Source organism: Engraulis encrasicolus, chromosome 17, assembly GCF_034702125.1.
Source record: "Engraulis encrasicolus isolate BLACKSEA-1 chromosome 17, IST_EnEncr_1.0, whole genome shotgun sequence".
Classification (NCBI taxonomy): Eukaryota; Metazoa; Chordata; class Actinopteri; order Clupeiformes; family Engraulidae; genus Engraulis; species Engraulis encrasicolus.
The window spans coordinates 37956043-37977330 of NC_085873.1; the positions used below are offsets into that span (position 1 = coordinate 37956043).

The following is a 21288-nucleotide window of genomic DNA, read 5'->3' on the forward strand; positions in this document are numbered from 1 at the left end:
TAATAGTCTATTGCTGTTTCCAGCAACAATAGCTACACACCTGGCCTGGCCTGCACTTAAATTCTCTATCAACTGTAAGCTTTTAAACAAGGTCGTCAATACATTTTGATTTGTATTGATAGGCCGACTGTTCATAGTCCAAATGAGTAAACGCTGTGTTGAGTGCATGCAGTACCTTCCTGCAATTGTTTCAAATGTGTGTATTTATCACTAGGACTTAAGGCTGTAACAATACACTCAACTCACGATTTAGTTTGTATTACGATTCATGACCTACGGTTCGATACAGCCCAGATTTCCCATTTGCCAACATTATAAAATGTATGAATAAAAACTACGATAGTTTATGGGTAGAATAGGTTACAAGAGGCGACTAATAATTGTTGTATATAATAATGATGATGCTTGGAAGCACCATCACTTCATATCATGTGGTCTGGGCTGATGGGTATCAAAATGTTAAAAGCTGCAACTTGCAGCTAAATATCCCCATTGTTCGTATAGTTTGTTTTGACCTCACACGGTCACACTTTTTATATGCAAAAAAAGCATTATAAAGACTGAATAAATAATTATTAAATATGAGAGTGTCATCCGGCCAGCTGACATCTGATTGGCACCAGCTGGAAGTGGGCATAATCACTGGCTGCACCATCTCAGTGACCCTCTTCGCACTAGCGATGAATATGCTTGCCAAGGGAGCTGAAACAGAATGCAGAGGTCCACTCAGCAAGTCTGGAGTAAGGCAACCGCCTATCAGAGCCTTCATGGACGACCTCACTGTGACGACAACAACTGTTCCAGGAGCCAGGTGGATTCTCCAGGGGTTGGAAAGGATCATGGCTTGGGCACGCATGTGTTTCAAGCCAGCAAAGGCAACTGAAAATACCACCACACATCACCCAGTCCAGATTGAGACCAGACATCATCCTGGTCTCTGAGGCTACAAAGCAACTGGTCATGCTCGAGCTGACAGTTCCATGGGAAGATAGGATGGAGGAGGCACAGGAGAGGAAAAGGGAAAAGTACCAGGAGCTGGTGGAGGACTGTCGCAGAAATGGCTGGAGAACTAGATGTATGCCAGTGGAGGTAGGGAGCCGGGGATTTGCCAGCCACTCCCTGAGCAAGGCCTACGGAACACTAGGCATAACAGGGGCCAATCGGAAGAGAGCCATCAACAACAACACAGAGGCAGCTGAGAAAGCGTCCAGATGGCTCTGGCTGAGGAGGGGAGAGAGGTGGGGGGAGTAGAATGCCACTCGGACACAGGCCGGGGTCTGATCAGCCCTGGTCGGGTCGCCTGGTCGAGGGTGTCTGTTGTAAGACCCGAAACACCCAGTGACTCCAGGAAACAACACTGATGATGTGTCCGAGTCAGTGCATCAGGTTGATGTTTGCAAAACTAACTATTGATGAACAAAACATTGACAAATGCTTGTAAATGACTAGGAAATGTTAACAAATGTTTGTAAATGAGTAGGAAATGTTATGTTAATATCTTATATTTATCAAACATTTACAAATTGCTTGAAAATGAATAAAATACTCTGTTATAAGGTATGTAAAATCTTGTATATATTATTTCTTTACTAGTCTTTACTAAGCAGACATTATTATAAAGTGTTACCGATACTTCTAAGAAGATGGGAAGCAGAGGGGGGGTCTCCCTCATTTCAAGAATGGTCTGCTGAACTGGCCAGGGTTGCGGCCTTTGAAAAAAACAGAACGTTGGGAAGGATGGACTTGTATGAAAAAATGGGAAATGTATGCGTCATTCATAACAAGGCATGACTGAAATGCATATGGCGTGATGCGGAATGTGTTTTTTTGCTGTTGTTTTTTCTATTTTCTTGTACCGGTATTCTGTTCCCCTTGTTTGTGTAATGCACATTGAGTGCAAATGACCCATGTAGTACAACTAGGACTTCCCATATGTGGTGGCAAGTTGGGGTGGGGGTGGGGGTGGTCAGACAAAGGATGTTCAGGTAACTGTGTAAAGCCTTGAAAACAATACAAATAGTCAATCACAATCGCCCATGGCCGTTACAAATGTGTCATTTGGCATATACATAGCCCATAGCCAATCGTGTCCCTTTTATCTGTTCAAACAAACTGCAGCCATCACCCTTCAACTCCTCCCCGCACTCTGATTGGAGCATAAGACCTAGTACCCTCAATGAGGGATAGAATCCATGCTGTCTTTTAGATCGGAACAATTGTGCAAAGCAGCATGGGATTTCCTGGCTATAATGTAACAGTAGTCCTACCTGGAAGGAAAGGGAGGCCAGTCCCTGTAGCAGACTCAGCAGCACCTCGCGCTCCTCAGCATCAAGCAACAGCGCACCCTGCTGGTAGTAGCTGCAAAACAACACACACACAAACAACACACATCCAGGTTAAGGGCTATCAAATCTGGTTTCTCGAAAGTGTAGTTGTTTGCCAGTTGAGCAACTTGGGTGGTTGTCAATGGGAAATTGTGTCGCAAACAACAAAGATTAGCAACTATGTTTTCGAGATATGCACCCCAGATAATTAGGCTCTTCTCTCCATTCTACTCATGGACTCTGATGAAGATGGTTAAACCATCAAAACGTTAGTCATGTTGTGCAGAAATAAAAAGAATTGCATCTGTGTTGTTCCGGTGTCTTCTCTCCAGCTAAGATTTCCTGCCTCTCACCCCTCGATGCACCAGGTGATAAAACAGAAGCGCGAAGGATTATCCCTTTGTTGAAGTGTCTTTTCTGCTTTGAGTTCCTATTTCCAAGTGACAAATGATCTCACATTTCTGTTGCTTTTCAGATTTTTCAAAGGCATTGCACTATTATGCCGGGGACCTAGGTTCGATTCCTGAGGTCTGATGACCTGAGGTCATTGCCTGATCCTCCCCCATCTCTCTCTTTCCCACTCATTTCCTGTCCCACTCTTCCCTGGCTGGCACTATCAAATAAAAGGCATAAAACATTTATTTTCCCTTTCTTGCTGTCTTAGATTGGAAGTTTGATTATTTCGCTTTTTGCAGGTAGTAATGCAAGTTGATAATACACTGAAATGCAGTCACACCGCAAATGTATTAATAATACAAGCCATTGATATAAAAAGAACGAGATACAATAATACTTCCTCATGTGAGTGCAAGACCAAAGTGAGGAATATGTGTGTTTGTGCGATTCAATAGCCTTCCATAGAATCTGGCCTTAAGTGCCCACAAATGCGCGTGCGCACAGACGCACGCACACGCACGCACACACGCACACACACAAACACACACGACTTCCTCTTCGGCTGAGTCCACAAAGCCACATGTGACTGGAAACTCACTCGTACCAGTCAGAAGGCCTGATGTAGACAAATAAATAAAGAAATTCCCTTATTATCCACCTAAAGCTGCCATGTGTGTGTGTGTGTGTGTGTGTGTGTGTGTGTGTGTGTGTGTGTGTGTGTGTGTGTGTGTGTGTGTGTGTGTGTGTGTATGGAAAATAACAAGTGCTGTGGTGGGTCACTTGTGGACTCAGCCGAAGAGGAAGTCGTGTGTGTGTGTGTGTGCGCGTGTGTGTGTGTGTGTGTGTGTGTGTGTGTGTGTGTGTGCGTGCGTGCGTGCGTGCGTGCGTGCGTGCGTGCGTGCGTGCGTGCGTGTTTTCACGTATGCGCCAGAGCCACAACTTTTCCCAGGACCCCCCTGGTGTTTGTCCCCCCCTGGTATGCACTGAGAGAAGTAAAAGTTCTGTGGGTCACTTGTTGTGTGTGTGTGTGTGTGTGTGTGTGTGTGTGTGTGTGTGTGTGTGTGTGTGTGTGTGTGTGTGTGTGTGTGTGTGTGTGTGTGTGTGTGTGTGTGTACAGCACGCTGATAGTGTGTGTGTGTGTGTGTGTGTGTGTGTGTGTGTGTGTGTGTGTGTGTGTGTGTGTGTGTGTGTGTGTGTGTGTGTGTGTGTGTACAGCACGCTGATAGTGTGTGTGTGTGTGTGTGTGTGTGTGTGTGTGTGTGTGTGTGTGTCTGTGTGTGTCTCTGTGTGTGTGTGTGTGTGTGTGTGTGTGTGTAGTATACCATGCCAACACCTCTTTACAGTAAATGGCTTTCGATTGAGAAGCTTTACTTAACAAAAGGTGCAATGTGACTTAGGTTAATCCCGGAATTCAACAAACTAACCTAGATGTTTTTTCAGATAGATAATAAAATAATAACGCAATCCGTGTTCTTTCCCTTAAGCTGTGCCACACATAAGCACAGTAGAACCCACTTTTTCAACTTAATTTAGACAGGACAGTGAAGAATGGGTCAGGAAATGAGTGGGGGAGAGAGAGACGGGGGAGGATCAGGAAATGACCTCGGGTCGGGAATGGAACCCGGGTCCCCGGTGTAACCGCGCGAATAGACCAGGCGCGATGTGATTCAAGTGACAGAGCGATACACATGATTGAAGCGACTACAGTATGTCCGTTACAAGCAGAAGGCAAAGCATTCAAACATTCCCATTGGCTGTGGTCACTGACCTCTATACAGTCATTGGCTGTCGCGGCTTGTCGCCGAACCGTGTCATAGAAAGTTGAAAGGATTTCAACTTCAAACTGTCGCGCTCGTCGCGCAAATCGCTCTAGTCTCCAGAATCGCTTTTGTCGCGCGACTCAATACAAAGTCAATTACTTCCGTCGCTTGCCTCGCTAGGTGTATTTGTGCGGTAACAGTGTAGTGCCCTAGAGTTTGAGCCACGGCAGGGCCGAGCCCAGCGAGTTTTGAGTCCAGCCGAGGCACTACAGTACCATGGAAAGTCAACCTCGCCCACACACACAGACACACACCTAGTCTTATCCAAGCCAGATAACACTACAGTAGTTCATCGTTGAGAACCAGTGGTGCAAGCACACAGACGCACACACACATTCAATGCCATACAGGCTCCATCTGTGTGTGTGTGTGTGTGTGTGTGTGTGTGTGTGTGTGTGTGTGTGTGTGTGTGTGTGTGTGTGTGTGTGTGTGTGTGTGTGTGTGTATAATGATGAAGTGCTGGTGAGAGTTCAGTAAGGAGGACAGTGTTGACACACACACACACACACACACAGTCTTACCCAGCGAGCTTGGAGTCCTCCCGTAGCAGAGATGCCAGGTAGCACTCCAGCAGTCCGTCGTTCAGCGCCAGTCGTACCCAGGCTCTGCAGCGACCCACACCAGAATTGATGAAGCTCAGCTTCTCCAACTCCAGAATCACATTCCTGAAACACACACACACACACAAATCAGTATGATACATTATGACCACAACAGAATTAAATCACATACAAATTATGCCAATTAGAAAGGGCATAGAGTCACTTTTTTCCATTGCAACTCAAATGTGATCAAAACTAAACACGCACACGCGCACGCGCACGCGCACGCACACACACACACACACACACACACACACACACGCACACGCACACGCACACGCACACACACAGGGGTGCACTGAAGAAAAAAATAGTATGGCAAGACTCGTGACAGGGGGAGACTTGGCTGGAATGTACTGGTATATGGGGGCGCCTTATCATGGTTAAGTTTGGAAATGCCCGGAATAGGTAACTTACAACCTGACCAACAACAACAACAGACACACCACCCAACTAACCTGCTTGACTAGCGTTTCAGGGAAGGACTGCTAATGATGAAAACAACAAACATTCCCCTAGCGCTTACTCAGGAGTCATGTGCTACTGTATGTGGAAACAGGCACGTCTGAGGTATAAGGAGACTGACACACAAATGCTACCTCTGATGACCTGCATTACTCACTGCGAACAAATAAACAAAACAAAGACAAAATCAATCGACACCGGCACCTACAGTATTTGTGAAACAAACGTTTCATTGATTTTTACTCAACAGTCACGCGGTGTCATGTTGTCATATAGGTCATATGAGAATACACATGCTAATCAGTCATGAAATCAATATCTCAGAACATTTTTCCGATTTCTTTTCTACCAGCCAAACAGAATTCTCACCAGCATTTGGCCTGTTGGCTGGTGTTAATTTAGAGCCCTGATTAAAATTATACAGCACTCTATACCAAAGCATAGTGAGTGTAAACAACAAAATTGACTGTTGTGTTGTGAACCCATCGCACATGTGAGCTTGGAGGCATCCAGGCCCTTATCTCTGGTGACCTACCTCACTGCAAACAAACAAATTAACAAACAGAAACCAAACCATTTGCCATTGTGATAACAGAACACAGCACACCACTACAAATAAATGCTTTTCTACTGCCTCTTACGGTGAGCCGTCAAATAATAAAATCTCACTTAATACCCACTTCTGGTGTTTGTGTGTGTGTGTGTGTGTGTGTGTACAGTGCCATGCTCAGGGTAGCTCATTGGGGGGGTGTGCGTGTGAGTAAGGTGCCATTCTTTGGGTACCTCACTGTGTATGTGTGTGTGTGTGTGTGTGTGTGTGTGTGTGTGTGTGTGTGTGTGTGTGTGTGTGTGTGTGTGTGTGTGTGTGTGTGTGTGTGTGTGTGTGTGTGTGTGTGTGTGTGTATTTGGTTCCAAGTCTCGTCTGTTCCCTTGACAACCAAACCACCTTCGCCCCCAGACCTATAGCTGTGCAGCTCTAATCGTTCTGCATCCAGCGAGGAAAGGAATGGGCTTACAGCATGCTGAACATATACAACTTATTGTAAACCCTAGGGAGGCTTTTTGTCCACTTTAAAAGTTTGGAGACAAACATGTTTTCAAATGGCCACAACTTCTTCGGACATCATCACATTTCCACGAGTGAGGCATCGTTGGAATGGCGAGAGACTTCACCTTCAGAATCACTCAAATAATTTGAGAATTTCATAACTTGAAACAATTTGAGACTAGTTTTTGCCACGGTCTGTTTCGTATCCTTCAGCTTGTACTTTTTTTTACCTTTTTGTTGTGTTGGCTTGGCAGCAGACTTTGCACGCATTTTGAAACGCTCCCAGGTTTGACGGGTTTTAAGTCTAATCAGTTTGTCAGGTTCAAGTGCGTTGTAGTAGTGTTGGGCTCCGACTTCAAAATGTGCTGCAGAGTTGTGACTAAGCTGATTAGCCGTTCAAGAAAGCAGGTTTTAATACCTGACAAAGCTGTACTGTATTAACTGCATGGCACAGCATGGCCAAAACAAAAACCCAATTTCTCCGGAGCCAAATCTAGGCTAAAATCCCACCTTTACTCCCTTGCCTTTCTTTGCCCCCCTGCTGGAACCATTTACCCTGAGTATGGTTATTAAGTCTGGTTATTGAATGTTCACCCTTTTGGTGACATTTTTGATATTGAGTCGTCTTTTGCTATACATGACATCTCTGATATGTGGTGCATCTGGGATATTGTGATTTTGCATGGCCTCATAGGTGCCAGAAAGTGAAATAAAGAATCAAGAAAAAAATGCACCACCACTTTAAAACTTCCGGCGCCCTTGCATGACCTGCTTACATTTTGGATGCCTCAAATGGTCAAGATGGAAGTAGCTTTGTGTGCTACCCCGAGGATTGGAGCGCTTTGGGAATATACTGTAGTACCTCTGGCAGTCAGACGCAACTGCATAGCTATGTATTTCTATTAGGGGTCGACCGATACAGGTTTTTTAATGGCCGATGCGATACCGATTTTTTTTTTCCATCACCCTTGGCCGATACCCGATTTCCGATACCCGATATTTGGGGCCGATATGGGTTAAAAAAGTTTTAAAAAATGACAAATATTCCAGGTCTCAAGTTAAAAATAAACATTCCTTTAACATTATCAAATTGAGGTAGAACTTGTAACATTTAAACACCCACTCTAACAATCAAGTAATGTCTAACAATCAAGCAATAACAAAATAAAGTGTCTTGGTGCTTTTAAAAAAAAAAACGAATGACATAAAATAATAAAAATTGTGTATCGGCCAAAACCACGCGCGTATCGGCCGATACCGATACACTTAAAAAATGCAAATATCGGTCCGATATCGTTTGGACATTGTAGTATACAGCACTTGTACAGTACAGTACACAGCACGTGTACAGTGCATGGTGAGCATACATGTGTTAGACAAAAGAAACTTACTTGCTTTCCTTTGGCTCAACTCAACTGTGACATGGTTTAAAGTAAATCATACTTAATTATAAGCACTAAGAGAGTGCAAACCTCCACCAAGGTCATGGGTCACTGATACCATAAAATCTACACACTGTAGAATACTATGCAATACTGTATAACTTTTTATATATATGACTACAACCACCAAAAATGTAATCACTTGTTCCTTTTGTCATTTCCAACAACAGAATGTCATCAAAATCCATTCCTAACTTTTTGAGTCATCCTGTTGACAGACAAACAAACCAATGCCTCCAAAACATAACAAAACACAATAAAACATAACCTCCTTGGCGGAGGTAACTATCAGTTGAGTGCACGGATATAGTACTATGAGTGACATAGCATCTTCTTGACCTTTGTTTACTGTTGTTTGTTCACTACAGTTATTGATCCCCTTTGCCCCGACTTGTTCCCCCTCTCCCATCCTATGTTGACCTATTTGTTTTTTTTGGTTTTTTTAAAGACATTTTTTGGGCTTTTTATTGCTTAATTGTGACAGGACAGTTACAGAGGGACAGGAAATGAGCGGGGAGCGAGAGATGGGGAAGGTTCAGCAAATGACCTGGTCGAGAATCGAACCCAGGATTGTGAGCGTAGTAACCCAGTGCCCTACCGTAGGGTCATGTTGACCTATTTGTGGAACACTCCCCCCAGATGTCAGGCTGAGACAGACTACTCTCCTCACCCCAGTCTACCCCCACCATTCACTCACTCACACAAAGACACACAAACACACACGTGCACACCAGGGCTTGACACTGGCACCTGCCAACCAGCCAAATGCTGGTAAAACTTGGCTGTGGCTAGTAACAGTTTCAGTCTCACTAGCCACTTTGACAGGTAATGTCATTCTTTAGGGTGACAAATAACGGTACTTGCATCAATTGCTGTATTTAGATGCAAGCATATTCTAAAGAAAAAAAAGGCGATACAGTAACGAAACTCTGGCTAGCAGAAAGGCTGAATGGCTTGTGACTCTGGAAAACCACTAGCCACAGTGGCCGATGAGCAAAAAAGTTATTGTCAAGATCTGACAAACACACACACACACACACACACACACACACACACACACACACACACACACACACACACACACACACACACACACACACACACACACACACACACACACAGAGAAGTCCCCAGTCTGGCTGAGCTAGACCCAGGGATTAAAGTAAAAAAAAATCCTGAGCCTGAACTTTTTGGTGCGTCCACGCGACCCTATTCGATACACGGTGAAACGAGAATTTCATTGCTTTTTAAGCTTAGTATTTACACTTATGTTTGTCTTATTTATCTTATTCTGATGTGGGTGCCATGTCAGGGTCAAAATGCCTTTTGCAACTCAAATAGGGCCTACCAAGGAGACCAAAAGGGTGTAGCGATAATCATTATTACATAATTACATACTTATTATGCATAATATTGTAGTTACATAGGCCATTTCATCACAAAAGCATGAGAAAAGTATGTGTAGCAGAATATGAGCAACAAAGATTGAAATACCATGAAATGTTAGATACATAACAGAGGTAAAAGCATAATCTTTGGTTACTTAGGCTTAAGTGTTTAATCCTGCCTTTAAAAAAAAAGAAAATGCAAATGCCTGGACATGGCTGAATAATAATGCAAAATACCTTTAGTTTTAACGAATTACAAATGCAAATCAACTTAATTCATTAATGTCATTTTGGTGGCTATGGACTAGATGTTGTCTGTGTCTGTAGATAGATGGGTTCTAGGTTTCTCAGCTGTACAGTCAGTCTGAATAGAGCCTTGGATAGAGCTAGCTCTAGGTCAGAATTTGTAGTGCCTGCCCTGTAATATTTTGGCTACTCTCCTATTGGGCTATTCTCAGAAAAAAGACTGCCTTGCTTCATCATCAAGCTCAAGTTGTTCTGTCCATCACCATATAGTAGTAGTATTTTTAGCCTTCAATCAATGACTAGAATTCCACTGAAAAGTAAAGATTGTTAAAAGCCATCAACAAGCCATTATGTGACATATTATTTAACGATCTCACAATCATCATGAAAACGGCACCTTGAGATGTGAATGTAGACTAAAAACGTGCCAATGACAGGAATTATACACCCAACAACCAAACCTGTATTATACTACAGCTAGTGGGATGAAACTTGCTGCTGTCTGCATGCAGACTGCCATCTTGCTAGGCGCTATTTGAGTCACTTTAAGTTGAGTCACTTTAAGTTGAACACAGCGCCAATGTCAATACTTTTGCATTGATTTTTCCATCGGAGATAATATCAGTTAATATGTAGGTGGTGTTTATTATAAGTAACCCGACTCCTCTTAGCTAAAACATTAGCATAAAAGTTCGGTAGTTAGCGCGCTAACAAAACTCAGCATGAGTGTGGCTGCGGCATCTGTAACATGCTGAAGTGAAACTAAGCTTTTTTGTTAAATTCTAACTAATAACAAATTATTCTCTTACTGTTGGTGTTCTCACAAGTAGTTGTAGACTGAAGCACATCTTCCTACAACCTCTTCCAACAACCCCAGGAAGTAATCTGGTGATTGATTCATGAATCACGCTATCCAGCCATTATTTTGAATGGAACTACCGGTAGCATAATGCACAGGCAGTGGTTGACATTAGGAGATGAGACACAGATAAACGGTCCGCTCGACCGCTCCACACTCCGGGAGATGCTGTGACAGCTCTGTGTTAAGTTCTAAGTTGGGTTCAGAAATTATGAAAAGACACAGAGGGATCGAACGTCTGTGGAAAAAACAGAACCTTGTGTGTTGTGGAGAGCTAATTATTAGCACTGAGCAGAGAAGCTCTATCAACACTGTATGCTTATCGACATTCTGTAATATGTGACCGCGGCATTAGAACGGCGAGTCGGCGATTGCTTGTAGACCGCCGGCTCTGTGGTGGTCCGACTCGAGCGAGATACTGAAGTAGCACGCTTTCCTAAGACCTACCCCCTTCTTCTTCTGATTGGTTGACAATGTTAGTTTTAGTGAGCTCCTTTGCTACCATTGGCTGACAAACGCAGGAGGGATTACGGTTGTCTTTTTATTTATTTATTTACCGTCAATTTATTTCCGAGTATTTAAAAAACAAATTAACCCACGGGCAATCGCTACAAAATGCCGGAAATCCGGTATATGCCGGAGAACTTTAATCCCTGTAGACCCCTTCTCCTTTCTGCGCACGCACACGCACACGCACACGCACACACATACACATACACACACCCCTCATTCACCCACCTGTGAGTGACCGTCTTGAGCAGCTCCCAGAAGTCGGGCTGTGGTAGTGCTCCGCCTCCGCGTCCCCCACTCCGTCCTCCGCCGCCTCCTTTGCGCGCGCCGCGGTGCTTGGCCTTGATGCCGTGCACGAAGACGGCCTCCAGCGCGCAGCACAGCAGGTTAGCCTCCGCATCCTCGCTAGTCACCGCCGAGTCCGACGTCACGTAGCGCTTCTGCAGCGCCTTGATGGTCTGCGCGATCTTGGCCTTGATCCACTGTAGAGGGAGAAAGAGTGGAACAGGAAACGGGAAGTGAGATAATATAAAATTGCTATAAAACATAAAATGTTAAATCGTTGAGTCAGACGTCATGTAGCACTTCTGCAGCGCCTTGATGGTCTGCGCGATCTTGGCCTTGATCCACTGTAGAGGGAGAAAGAGTGGACAGGAAACAGGAAGTGAGATAATACAAAACGAAACAGGAAGTGAGATGATACAAAATACTACATGTTCACTCGTCGAGTCCGATGCTAGATAATATTTCTGCAGTGCCTTGATTGCGCGATCTTTGCCTTGATCCACTGTGGAGGGAAAGAGTGGACAGGAAACAGGAAGAAGTGAGATAATACAAAACGAAACGAGCGATTGAGGAGACTAGAGTATGTCTGTACAGGCAGAAGGCAAAGCATTCAAGCATTCCCATTGGCTGTGGTCACTGACCTCTATACAGTCATTGGCTGTCGCGGCTTGTCGCCGAACCGCATCATAGAAAGTTGAAAAGATTTCAACTTCAAACTGTCGCGCTCGTCGCGCAAATCGCTCTAGTCTCCAGAATCGCTTTTGTCGCGCGACTCAATACAAAGTCAATTACTTCCGTCGCTCGACTCGCTCAGATCGCCGCTGGTGTATTTCTGCGGTTAGAGTCTGACACCAGCGCTTCTGCAGTGCCATGATGTTCTGCATGATCTTTGCCTTGATCCACTACTGAGGGAAAGAGGAAATAGGAAGTGAGGAAATAGGAAGTGAGGAAATGTAACACAGAGGCCACAGGTCTATTACCCAAACTCTCGTACTCCCTTGTGCTTGTGGCCTCGTGATGATTGACAATTCAATATTTCGCAAAAGCTCAAAGGACATTTCCTTCATTTGCAATTGGGATGTTGAATGGGGAGTTGGGGGGGGTTGGGGGTCACCCAAAAGTTGTTGTGCCTAGGCTGCCAGCTAGCAAACGTTATTGTTTTCTCCACACAAGTGGGGCGTCAGCGAAGTAAGAGGCCACAGCACAAGTCGAGGACGGGAGTTTGGGTAATGGGATGGACCATGCATAGCACTTCGGCCTTGATGATCGGGGAAATCTTGGCCCTAATCAACTACAGAGGGTAGAGTTGCTCGATTATGGAAAAAATCAATATCACGATTATTTCAGTCAATATCGATATCACAATATTTTTAAACCATTTTTTTTTTTAAAGAAAGATGATTGTGCCAAACAATTCACAATCTTCCCTCCCTTCAGCAGTGTGAGTGGAAAGTCATACAGAAACACACAGTGGTGTTCTGCATGAGTATTGAAAAGCCTACCAAAAGCCTACCTTTTTGCTGTATAAACAAATGACAAAATAGTGGTTTCAAATTGATATTATGAAATTTAATTTTGTTTGACAGCAATATTTTTATCATGATATTAATTGGATATATTACACAGCCCTAACAGAGGGGGAGATTGGACAGGGAAGAGGAAGTGACAAGATAGATAAGGCTCAAAACTCAAACTCAAAAATGTTCACTCATTCTGCAACGCCTTGATGGTCTGGATAAGAGAGGAGGAAGAGGAGTCTCTTCAGAAATATTTTTCTCCGAGTTTAAAGGACCAGTTCAGTCAATTTCAACATGCAGTTGTAATGCTCACACTACCCTGGACTTGTCAGTACCTGAGGTTTTTTATTTTCTTCTTCAGCCTTTTCCGAGATCCTGGTCATTGTAATGGGGGCAGCGCTTTGTTTACATTTCAAATTAAAAAAAAAAAAAAAAGATTCCCAAAAACATCCGAAAGGTTATACAACATCAGCAGACAACTAGCAAACAGCGGTACCTTTTGGAAAAATATTTGGAGTAGGCCTATGTTGATTTAAAAAAAAATGTAAACAAACGCTGCCCCCATCAGAATAGGTCATATCTCGGAAAGGGCTGAGCCGAAAAATGTGGCATCACCAGGTACTGACAAGTCAAGGGTAGCGTGAGCAATACAACTCCAGATTCCTGAGAAAATAAAGGCCACAATAGTCCCGGGGGAGTACAGAAAACAGGAAGTGACATGACATTCCACCAGGAAATAAAACATGAACAGGAAGTGAAAGAGCAGATAAGGGGGCATGAGACAACCTGTCAGCTGGGGGAGGTAATCATAGGTCAAAACACAAAAGAAAACAAAAAGCGAAAAGCACACAGGTGGCTGGAGGCTTATGAAGCACTCCTCAGCATGTTTTGGAGTTTGCTGGGTGCTCTTGGATGGTGGATCAGTTCATTCAAGAGAGGAACGTTTATCCAGGCTCTCCAAACAAGGTGTCCAGGCAGGAAGATGCATTAAAAAGCCTTTAATAATACAAGCCCTGATGAAGACCTGTGTGTGAGAGGCCGAAACATGTTGACTTTTTAATGTAACCCCAGACATTGTTTAAGGCTTTTTAGTGTAACTTCTCACGTGCAACCCTTGTTTGGAGTGCCTAAATATACTTTTCTCTCTTGAATAAACAAAAAGGGAGTTTAAAAAGCAATTTTTCATATCTCAATTTTTGCTACACAAAGACAAGACAACACATATTTCCAAATGATGAATACTACATACGGGTAGTTAGCTAAATGATGCCAGAATTTGGTCTGCCAGTCACCGTGCCCTTTACAAAATATGCAAAAATACATTCACTGTGACTGCACCACAGCGAAGCCCAACTGCATGATTGAAAAAAGAGGAACTTAGGAAACGCATCTGGTATCTGGTGATTGCTTCCTGCACCGTGTTGGATTACAGCTACAGCCAGTAAGAAGCGCACTGGGAAACGTGAACCTGTCTTTGTCCTATACACGCATTAACACACACACACGCGCGCACAAGCGCACACACACACACACACACACACACTTCCCCAAATCTGTCAAGAGACACCATTGTGTACATGATAGGAGTCTTCCCATCTTCCTCTCGGCTTTGCAGGAACTCAAACACATGAGCGTTCCTTTTACTTTGTGTTGCTGTCGCTGTGTTCAGTGGGCAGAGTTCAGCTTCTTTACTTCCCACTGAGATGAAGAAGAACTAGTCATGTATTACACGTGTATACACACACGCGCACACGTACGCACGCACACACGTACGCACGCACACACGTACGCACGCACACACGCACAGACACAGACTCACACAGCTACCCTTGACTGACTGCAGAGAGGGTGCGTCTGAAAAGTTCAAGTCATGTGTGACATGGGTTGTGCTCTTGAGGATTCAGTTCCAACACACACACACACACACACACACACACACACACACACACACACACACACACACACACACACACACACACACACACACACACACACACACACACACACACACACACACACACACACACACACACACACACACACACACACACAGCTCATTTTCCGAATGCACACACATCCACACACACACACACATTTCACATAGCACAAGCCAAATTTCATAGGAGTTTACACAAAACTAAAAGAAACTGCGCACTGAGTGTCTTAAGGATACATGTGGCACCTCCGTCTCCAGATGAAGAGGCTCCCGATTATACTTTCAATTCCATAGTATTACTCCTTTTTCTACGTTAACGACGGCCGTCACAACACACACACACACACACACACACACCTCATTTTCCGAATGCACACACATCCACATCCACATCCACACACACACACACACACACACACACACACACACACACACACACACACACACACACACACACACACACACACACACACACACACACACACACACACACACACACACACACACACACACACACACACACAGATTGAAAATACCTCCAAAATAACTATTATTGTGGGGGAATACACATACACACACAAGTGTGTCAGTGTCATGACACCAGTGTCCATGTAGGCTCAGACACATAATTCTCACATGCACACACACTCACCAACAGTCACCCTGACAGCATACTCACACTGACAAAGAGCTACTGTATATCTGTGGAAACTCCTGTTCACATACTGCTATGGGAAACGAGCGCACGCGTGCGTGTGTGTGCGTGTGTGTGTGTGTGTGTGTGTGTGTGTGAACATGGGCCCTGCGGTAGCCTCAGTCTCAACTGATCAAAGCTGAGCCCATGACAAAGACACACAAAGCTATACACACACGCACGCACGCACGCACGCACGCACGCACGCACGCACGCACGCACGCACGCACGCACGCACGCACGCACGCACGCACGCACACACACACACACCCACACACACACACACACACACACACACACACACACACACACACACACACACACACAGACACAGACACAGACACAGACACAGACACAGACACAGACACAGACACACACACACACACACACATTTATGAAGGAGGAAGGAAAGGAAATTAGCCAACTAAAGCCCACCTCTTGACTCATAATGCTATGGCAACATCTGGAGTGAATGCCCATATTATCGTACCGTATGTATGGTTTAGAGAGGACAGACTACTACTGGGTCAAAGACGTCCAAAAAGGAATTGTCATTCAGTGTAACGGATACCTTCTGATGACTGTAACTGTACAAAACATGACTCTTTTTATTTATTTATTGTTACAGGGAATTCATGAAAGCATCTGCTGCCATCCATTCACTTGAAACAATTTAAAAATCTTGTTTTTTTACAGTTACAGTCAGCAGAAGCTGTCCGTTACATTGAATGACAATTCCTTTTTGGACGTCTTTGACCCTACTCCACAGTAGTGGTGTGCATCGGCACTGCCCTTACAATTCCGGAGTCGTAACGATTCCATTTGACTCGATTCAGTCCGATTCTACGATGTGTTGCAAAGTTGCTTTGGCATTACATTTCTACTGAAAGCAAGAACAATGTTTCAGTCATCAGTCAGCCAGTCATGAGGCTCATTACAGAACTGTACATAAAAACTCATATTGTGTGGCCTATATACGTACGCTACTGACCACAATAAATACGGGTAGGCTAATTGGTCACAATAAATACGGGTAGGCTAATTGGTCACAATAAATACGGGTAGGCTAATTGGTTAAGGTGCATGAAATGCGCTCTCTCTCTCTCTCTCTCTCTCTCTCTCTCTCTCTCTCTCTCTCTCTCTGAACGGTACAGGAGGTCAGGTCAGGGTATACAGTTATCAGGGCATGACCAGCTCATTTTTGAATGAAAGCTTTAGTACTTAATTTATTATATTAAAGAGCTTTAACAGTTTGGTCAGACTAAACAGGAATGGCACTATGTGGCTACGGCCGCGTAGCTTGGGCCTGCCCATACTAACTGTGACAGAATGCATTAATTAAAAATGCACTGTGTCTTTAGCCGTTCCTTTTTAGAATTCATGCTGCCCTTTCACAAATGTTACCTTTTTCACAAATACTTACAGTACAACCACCATCATATTCTCTAAGTATTCATTATGAACACTATTTTTTTTTACAAGAACTATATTACAAGAAAAGGGGGATGATCTCATGTCCGCCATTTTGAATTTCCAGAAATTGACATTTTTAGCTGCAAACCTTGCTGTACTTTCATAATACTAGCAAATATTAGTTTATTATTTGATAAATATTCATGAAAGATAAAATTTGGCAATAGGCAGCACCGTTTCAACGAGCAGCACAGTTGCAATACCTACTATGGCCACCATCCTAAACAGTGCACCTTTTAGTTTCGCTTTCTCATTTAGTCTGGCCATGCATGCTATCTAACACATTTGAAGTTCTTTCAAGATGGGGGACCAATGCATATAAAGTATTTCCAACGTCTCTATGTTGGATTGAAGGCCATGAATGACGCACGCGTTCAGTTAGCAGGTGAGTGAAGGAATGGATGGTCTTATTAATTATGGCCTCAACCAATAGCATGTCATGGGCATAATTATAGGTGTGGTAATACCACTTTTGAGGTAAACCTTGCTTGTCCCCACCAATTTTTCACAAATACAATGTAAATATAGCTGGTAGTACCTGTACATGGACAATTAGCCATATTAATGTCCTCACCACTTTCCAAGCCAAACCTACACCTTTGCTTAATGTTCTCAGATCTTTCGAAGTAGAGACGGTCAGGCTAACAGTAATGGCTATGACCATGAAAGGACTCTAGCCCTGTAAGAACTACTGTACTGTACTGTGTGACACATTGTGGTCACTGCAACTTCCACATTTCAGCTCCGCTGGCTTCAAAATGATCTTGCTTTTCTTTTCATCAGGAATGTGGGTAGCCAGGCATGGCACTTCCTTCTCGTAAATTTAAAGCCAGACAGTGGCTGGCTAACTGACTGACTGGAGTGTTGTGTTGAAATTACAGTTTCCCACAGAATTTTTGTTAGTCAAGGTGGTGGGGCGTTAAAAGTATTCATTTTTTTTTGGTTAAGCAACTTTAGAAATTACATTCACACAACATGAAGTCTTCATCTTTTCAGGGGAGCTAGTCAAGGTGGTAGGTGTTTCTTGTCAAGGTGGCCACCTTAGCAATAAAGTGCTGGTGGAACCCCTGAATTAAAGAGTTTTTGTGTCTTTTTTTACTTTATTTGACAGTGTGAGAGGTGGACAGGAAGCGAATTGGGAGAGAACCCAGGTTAGACGTTGCCTGGTTAACACCAGACCTAATCACAAGTGAGATTAGGTCTGGGGAGTTGCCTATTGTAAATTCCGTAGGGGGCAGAATACTTGGCTATTATGACACACTGCCCTGCTCTCTGATTGGGCAGAGAAACTGTTAAGGTCGGAATGCTTGGCCATTATGACACAGGGCCCATGATCTTGGATTTTATGAGTCATCCTCGCCAGATTGTCTGTCAGATCGAAACGATTGTGTAGAACTAAAAGCAGTATGGGAGTTCCCAGGCTAGGTTAGACGCATGGCAGGCGAGTGCCCTACTGGTTGGCCACGACAGGGCCGGAAACCCTGAATTAAAAGAATAGTACACATGAGACGGAGGTCATCTTGCACCTGTTCATCCTTCTCGGGGATCAAACCTGCGACCTCATCAACTACAACGGTCCGGCAATGGGAGGCACAGTAGGATACCGCTGGTCTAAGAGACCAGTCTCCCAGTCCAACGGCATCGACACTGTATGAGGCTTTGGGAGGGAGGTTTACTAATGTTCCACGCCAACTCTGCTACTAGTTAGCCTCCGTTACACACATCCCTCCAAATAAACAACGTTGACATGAGTGACCAGACTAGGCCACTAGCGCCTGGACATAAAGCACAGTGCGACATCACACTGACCCAGATATAGGTAAAGGTTCAGTATGCTCAGGAGTAGATGACTAAGACTGAGTGTGTGTGTGTGTGTGTGTGTGTGTGTGTGTGTGTGTGTGTGTGTGTGTGTGTGTGTGTGTGTGTGTGTGTGTGTGTGTGTGTGTGTGTGTGTGTGTGTGCACATCTGTGTGAGCGTGTGTGTGTGAGTGTGTGTGTGAGAGTGTGTGTGTGTGTGCGCGCATCTGTGTGAGCGTGTGTGTGTGCGTGCGTGTGAGGGTGAGCGTGTGTGTGTGTGTGTGTGTGTGTGAGCGTGTGTTAGTGCGTGCGTGTGTGTGTGAGCGCGCGCGTGTGTGTGTGTGTGTGTGAGCGTGTGTGTGAGCATGCGTCTGTGTGAGCGTGTGTGTGTGTGCGTGCGTGTAATTCAACCATGTGCCTTAACGCAATCACTTCACTTCCTCAATGGGCTCTACACTGGTGTGCAATATGCAACTTATATGTACAGTATGTGCAACACATCAGTCTTAGTCACCTCAAAAATAAAATCCATTCGTTAAGCTTACGTAATTAAGAATACTTTACATGTACATCATTTCAGACATTAATAAGTATTAGTAAGTGGTAATATTAAGCTTACTGTTACCTGCCACTATGTAACAATAACAGTGTAACCTCATTTACTAAAGACTACAATGTTTGTATGTATAATGAAATGGCCATAAAGCCAGGTCAGCAAAAGGTATGGACAAGACATCGTGTCCGTAACAACTCTTAGAAGCACTTATTTTATTTTGTTTATTTTATCTTATTTTATTTTATTCTAAAAAAATACACAGACCCGAGGATGAAAACTATGCAACATGCTCCCTATAACTTTAATGGCTTTAAAACCGTAAGTGATGACATAACCTACTATACCTGTCACTATAGGTAGGCAATATAGTATGTCATATAGTCTGGACAGTAAAGTTACGAGACAGGACAATGTGTTCCTGTGTGCTATACAAAGGGCACGAAATTTAAAGGGGATTTTTTAAAAGGGTGCTGGGTGAAGGGTCCTTGCCCTGCGCCTGTCATCACTGGCAAACTCTTGGTGCTGAGTGTACTCGTATTGTGCTGACGAGAGAAACCGGAGTGCCTTTGTTTGCTTGTTACAAGGGAAAAGAGTCTTGGTCATGCTGAATTGTGCTGTGTCTGAATTGCGCAAGTTTGCACATGACAAGTCACTGTACAGAGTAGTGTCATGACCTATAAGGAGATCCATAGCCGCAGGGCCGCTGACAGCTTTGGCTGGGCCCAGGACAAAGACACCTGAAAGGGCCCCAAACCCAATCAATAAAATGTAATGACGATGGTGAATCCAGGATAAACTGTAGCAAGCATTGCATTGCATTTCAAAGCCACAGTTCAGTTGAGAATTGCTGCATCACAGCAAATTTATAGCGAAGGGGAGTAGAGTTGCCCAGCCCGGACTCGAACCTTCTGGGGTAGTAAACTGGGGCTCTGACCGCTACGCCAGAGAGCCAGGCTCGTTGGCGTGACAGTCAGAACACACCCACAACCTTAGTGATGGTCACTCCATCCTCCACCCTGTTCAGGGACGGATCATGAGTCTGTGGGCCCCTGGGCAACACGGCAACAAAGGCCCCCCTCTATGGGTATGATTCCTTTATCAAAACATTTATATTGTTCGGGGTTCAGGATTTTATCCCGAGACAATATGAAGACATAGTTAGTAAAAGTGTGCTTTCAACGCAATATGAGAATGGGAATATAGAGGCTTGGGCTTCAGGGCCCCCTTGACTCTTGGGCCCCTGGGCCTGGGCCCGATAGGCCCGTGCAGTAATCCACCCTTGACCCTGTTGCATACATTTGACATAACTTAAGACATACACATATTTGACCATGTTCCTGTGTTAGGTTTTTTTTTTCAAGGGGAAAAGGTTGGTGTGTCTGCCGGCCGCCTTACGCAAGTTTGCACATGACACCCCACTGTGTAATGGTGTCATATCACTGGCCCATAATGGGCAAAGTGACATACATTAACTGTGTAGTAAAAATGCATAGGCTCATGTAATAAAAGGCATAGCCCGTGAGCCGAGAGCCCAAAAAGAGGGTTGTTGGTACCACTTGGGGGGGCAAATTCTCACTATATTTTTCTGAAAGCTATGTGTCTCTGGAGTATATTCATGTATGATAGCAAGCTGGATCTCATAGCTTTGTGGTTTTACAGCCTCTTTAGTAAATACACCATTTGAAGAAAAAAAATGAAAATCGCCTAAATTAAAATGTCTCTTAAGCCACTTCTGGCTGTTATATCAGCCTTCTGGAGTGGTTTAAATACCATTATTAATTCAGATAAATATTCTACTTCATAGTTCCACCATCAGAATGACCATTTTAATTAATATGTTGAAATAAAATATTATAATGTGGCAATTTATGCTCCCGACCATACATAATTGCATCACTTCTAATAATGTCAATAGCTTTTGGTACAGGTG

General features: G+C 44.0%; 1 protein-coding gene across 1 annotated transcript in view; it reads right to left on the reverse strand.

Annotated features, from left to right (window-relative positions):
- Window positions 1-21288, reverse strand: part of plekhm1 (pleckstrin homology domain containing, family M (with RUN domain) member 1) — a 44688-nt gene that overhangs the window by 16250 nt on the left and 7150 nt on the right. Inside the window, exons 3-5 of the mRNA XM_063220733.1 lie at window positions 11329-11582; window positions 5062-5205; window positions 2268-2358 (exon numbers count right to left, since the gene is read on the reverse strand). Of these exons, the coding sequence (XP_063076803.1) occupies window positions 2268-2358; window positions 5062-5205; window positions 11329-11582 (489 nt within the window). The remainder of the gene's footprint in view (window positions 1-2267; window positions 2359-5061; window positions 5206-11328; window positions 11583-21288) is intronic.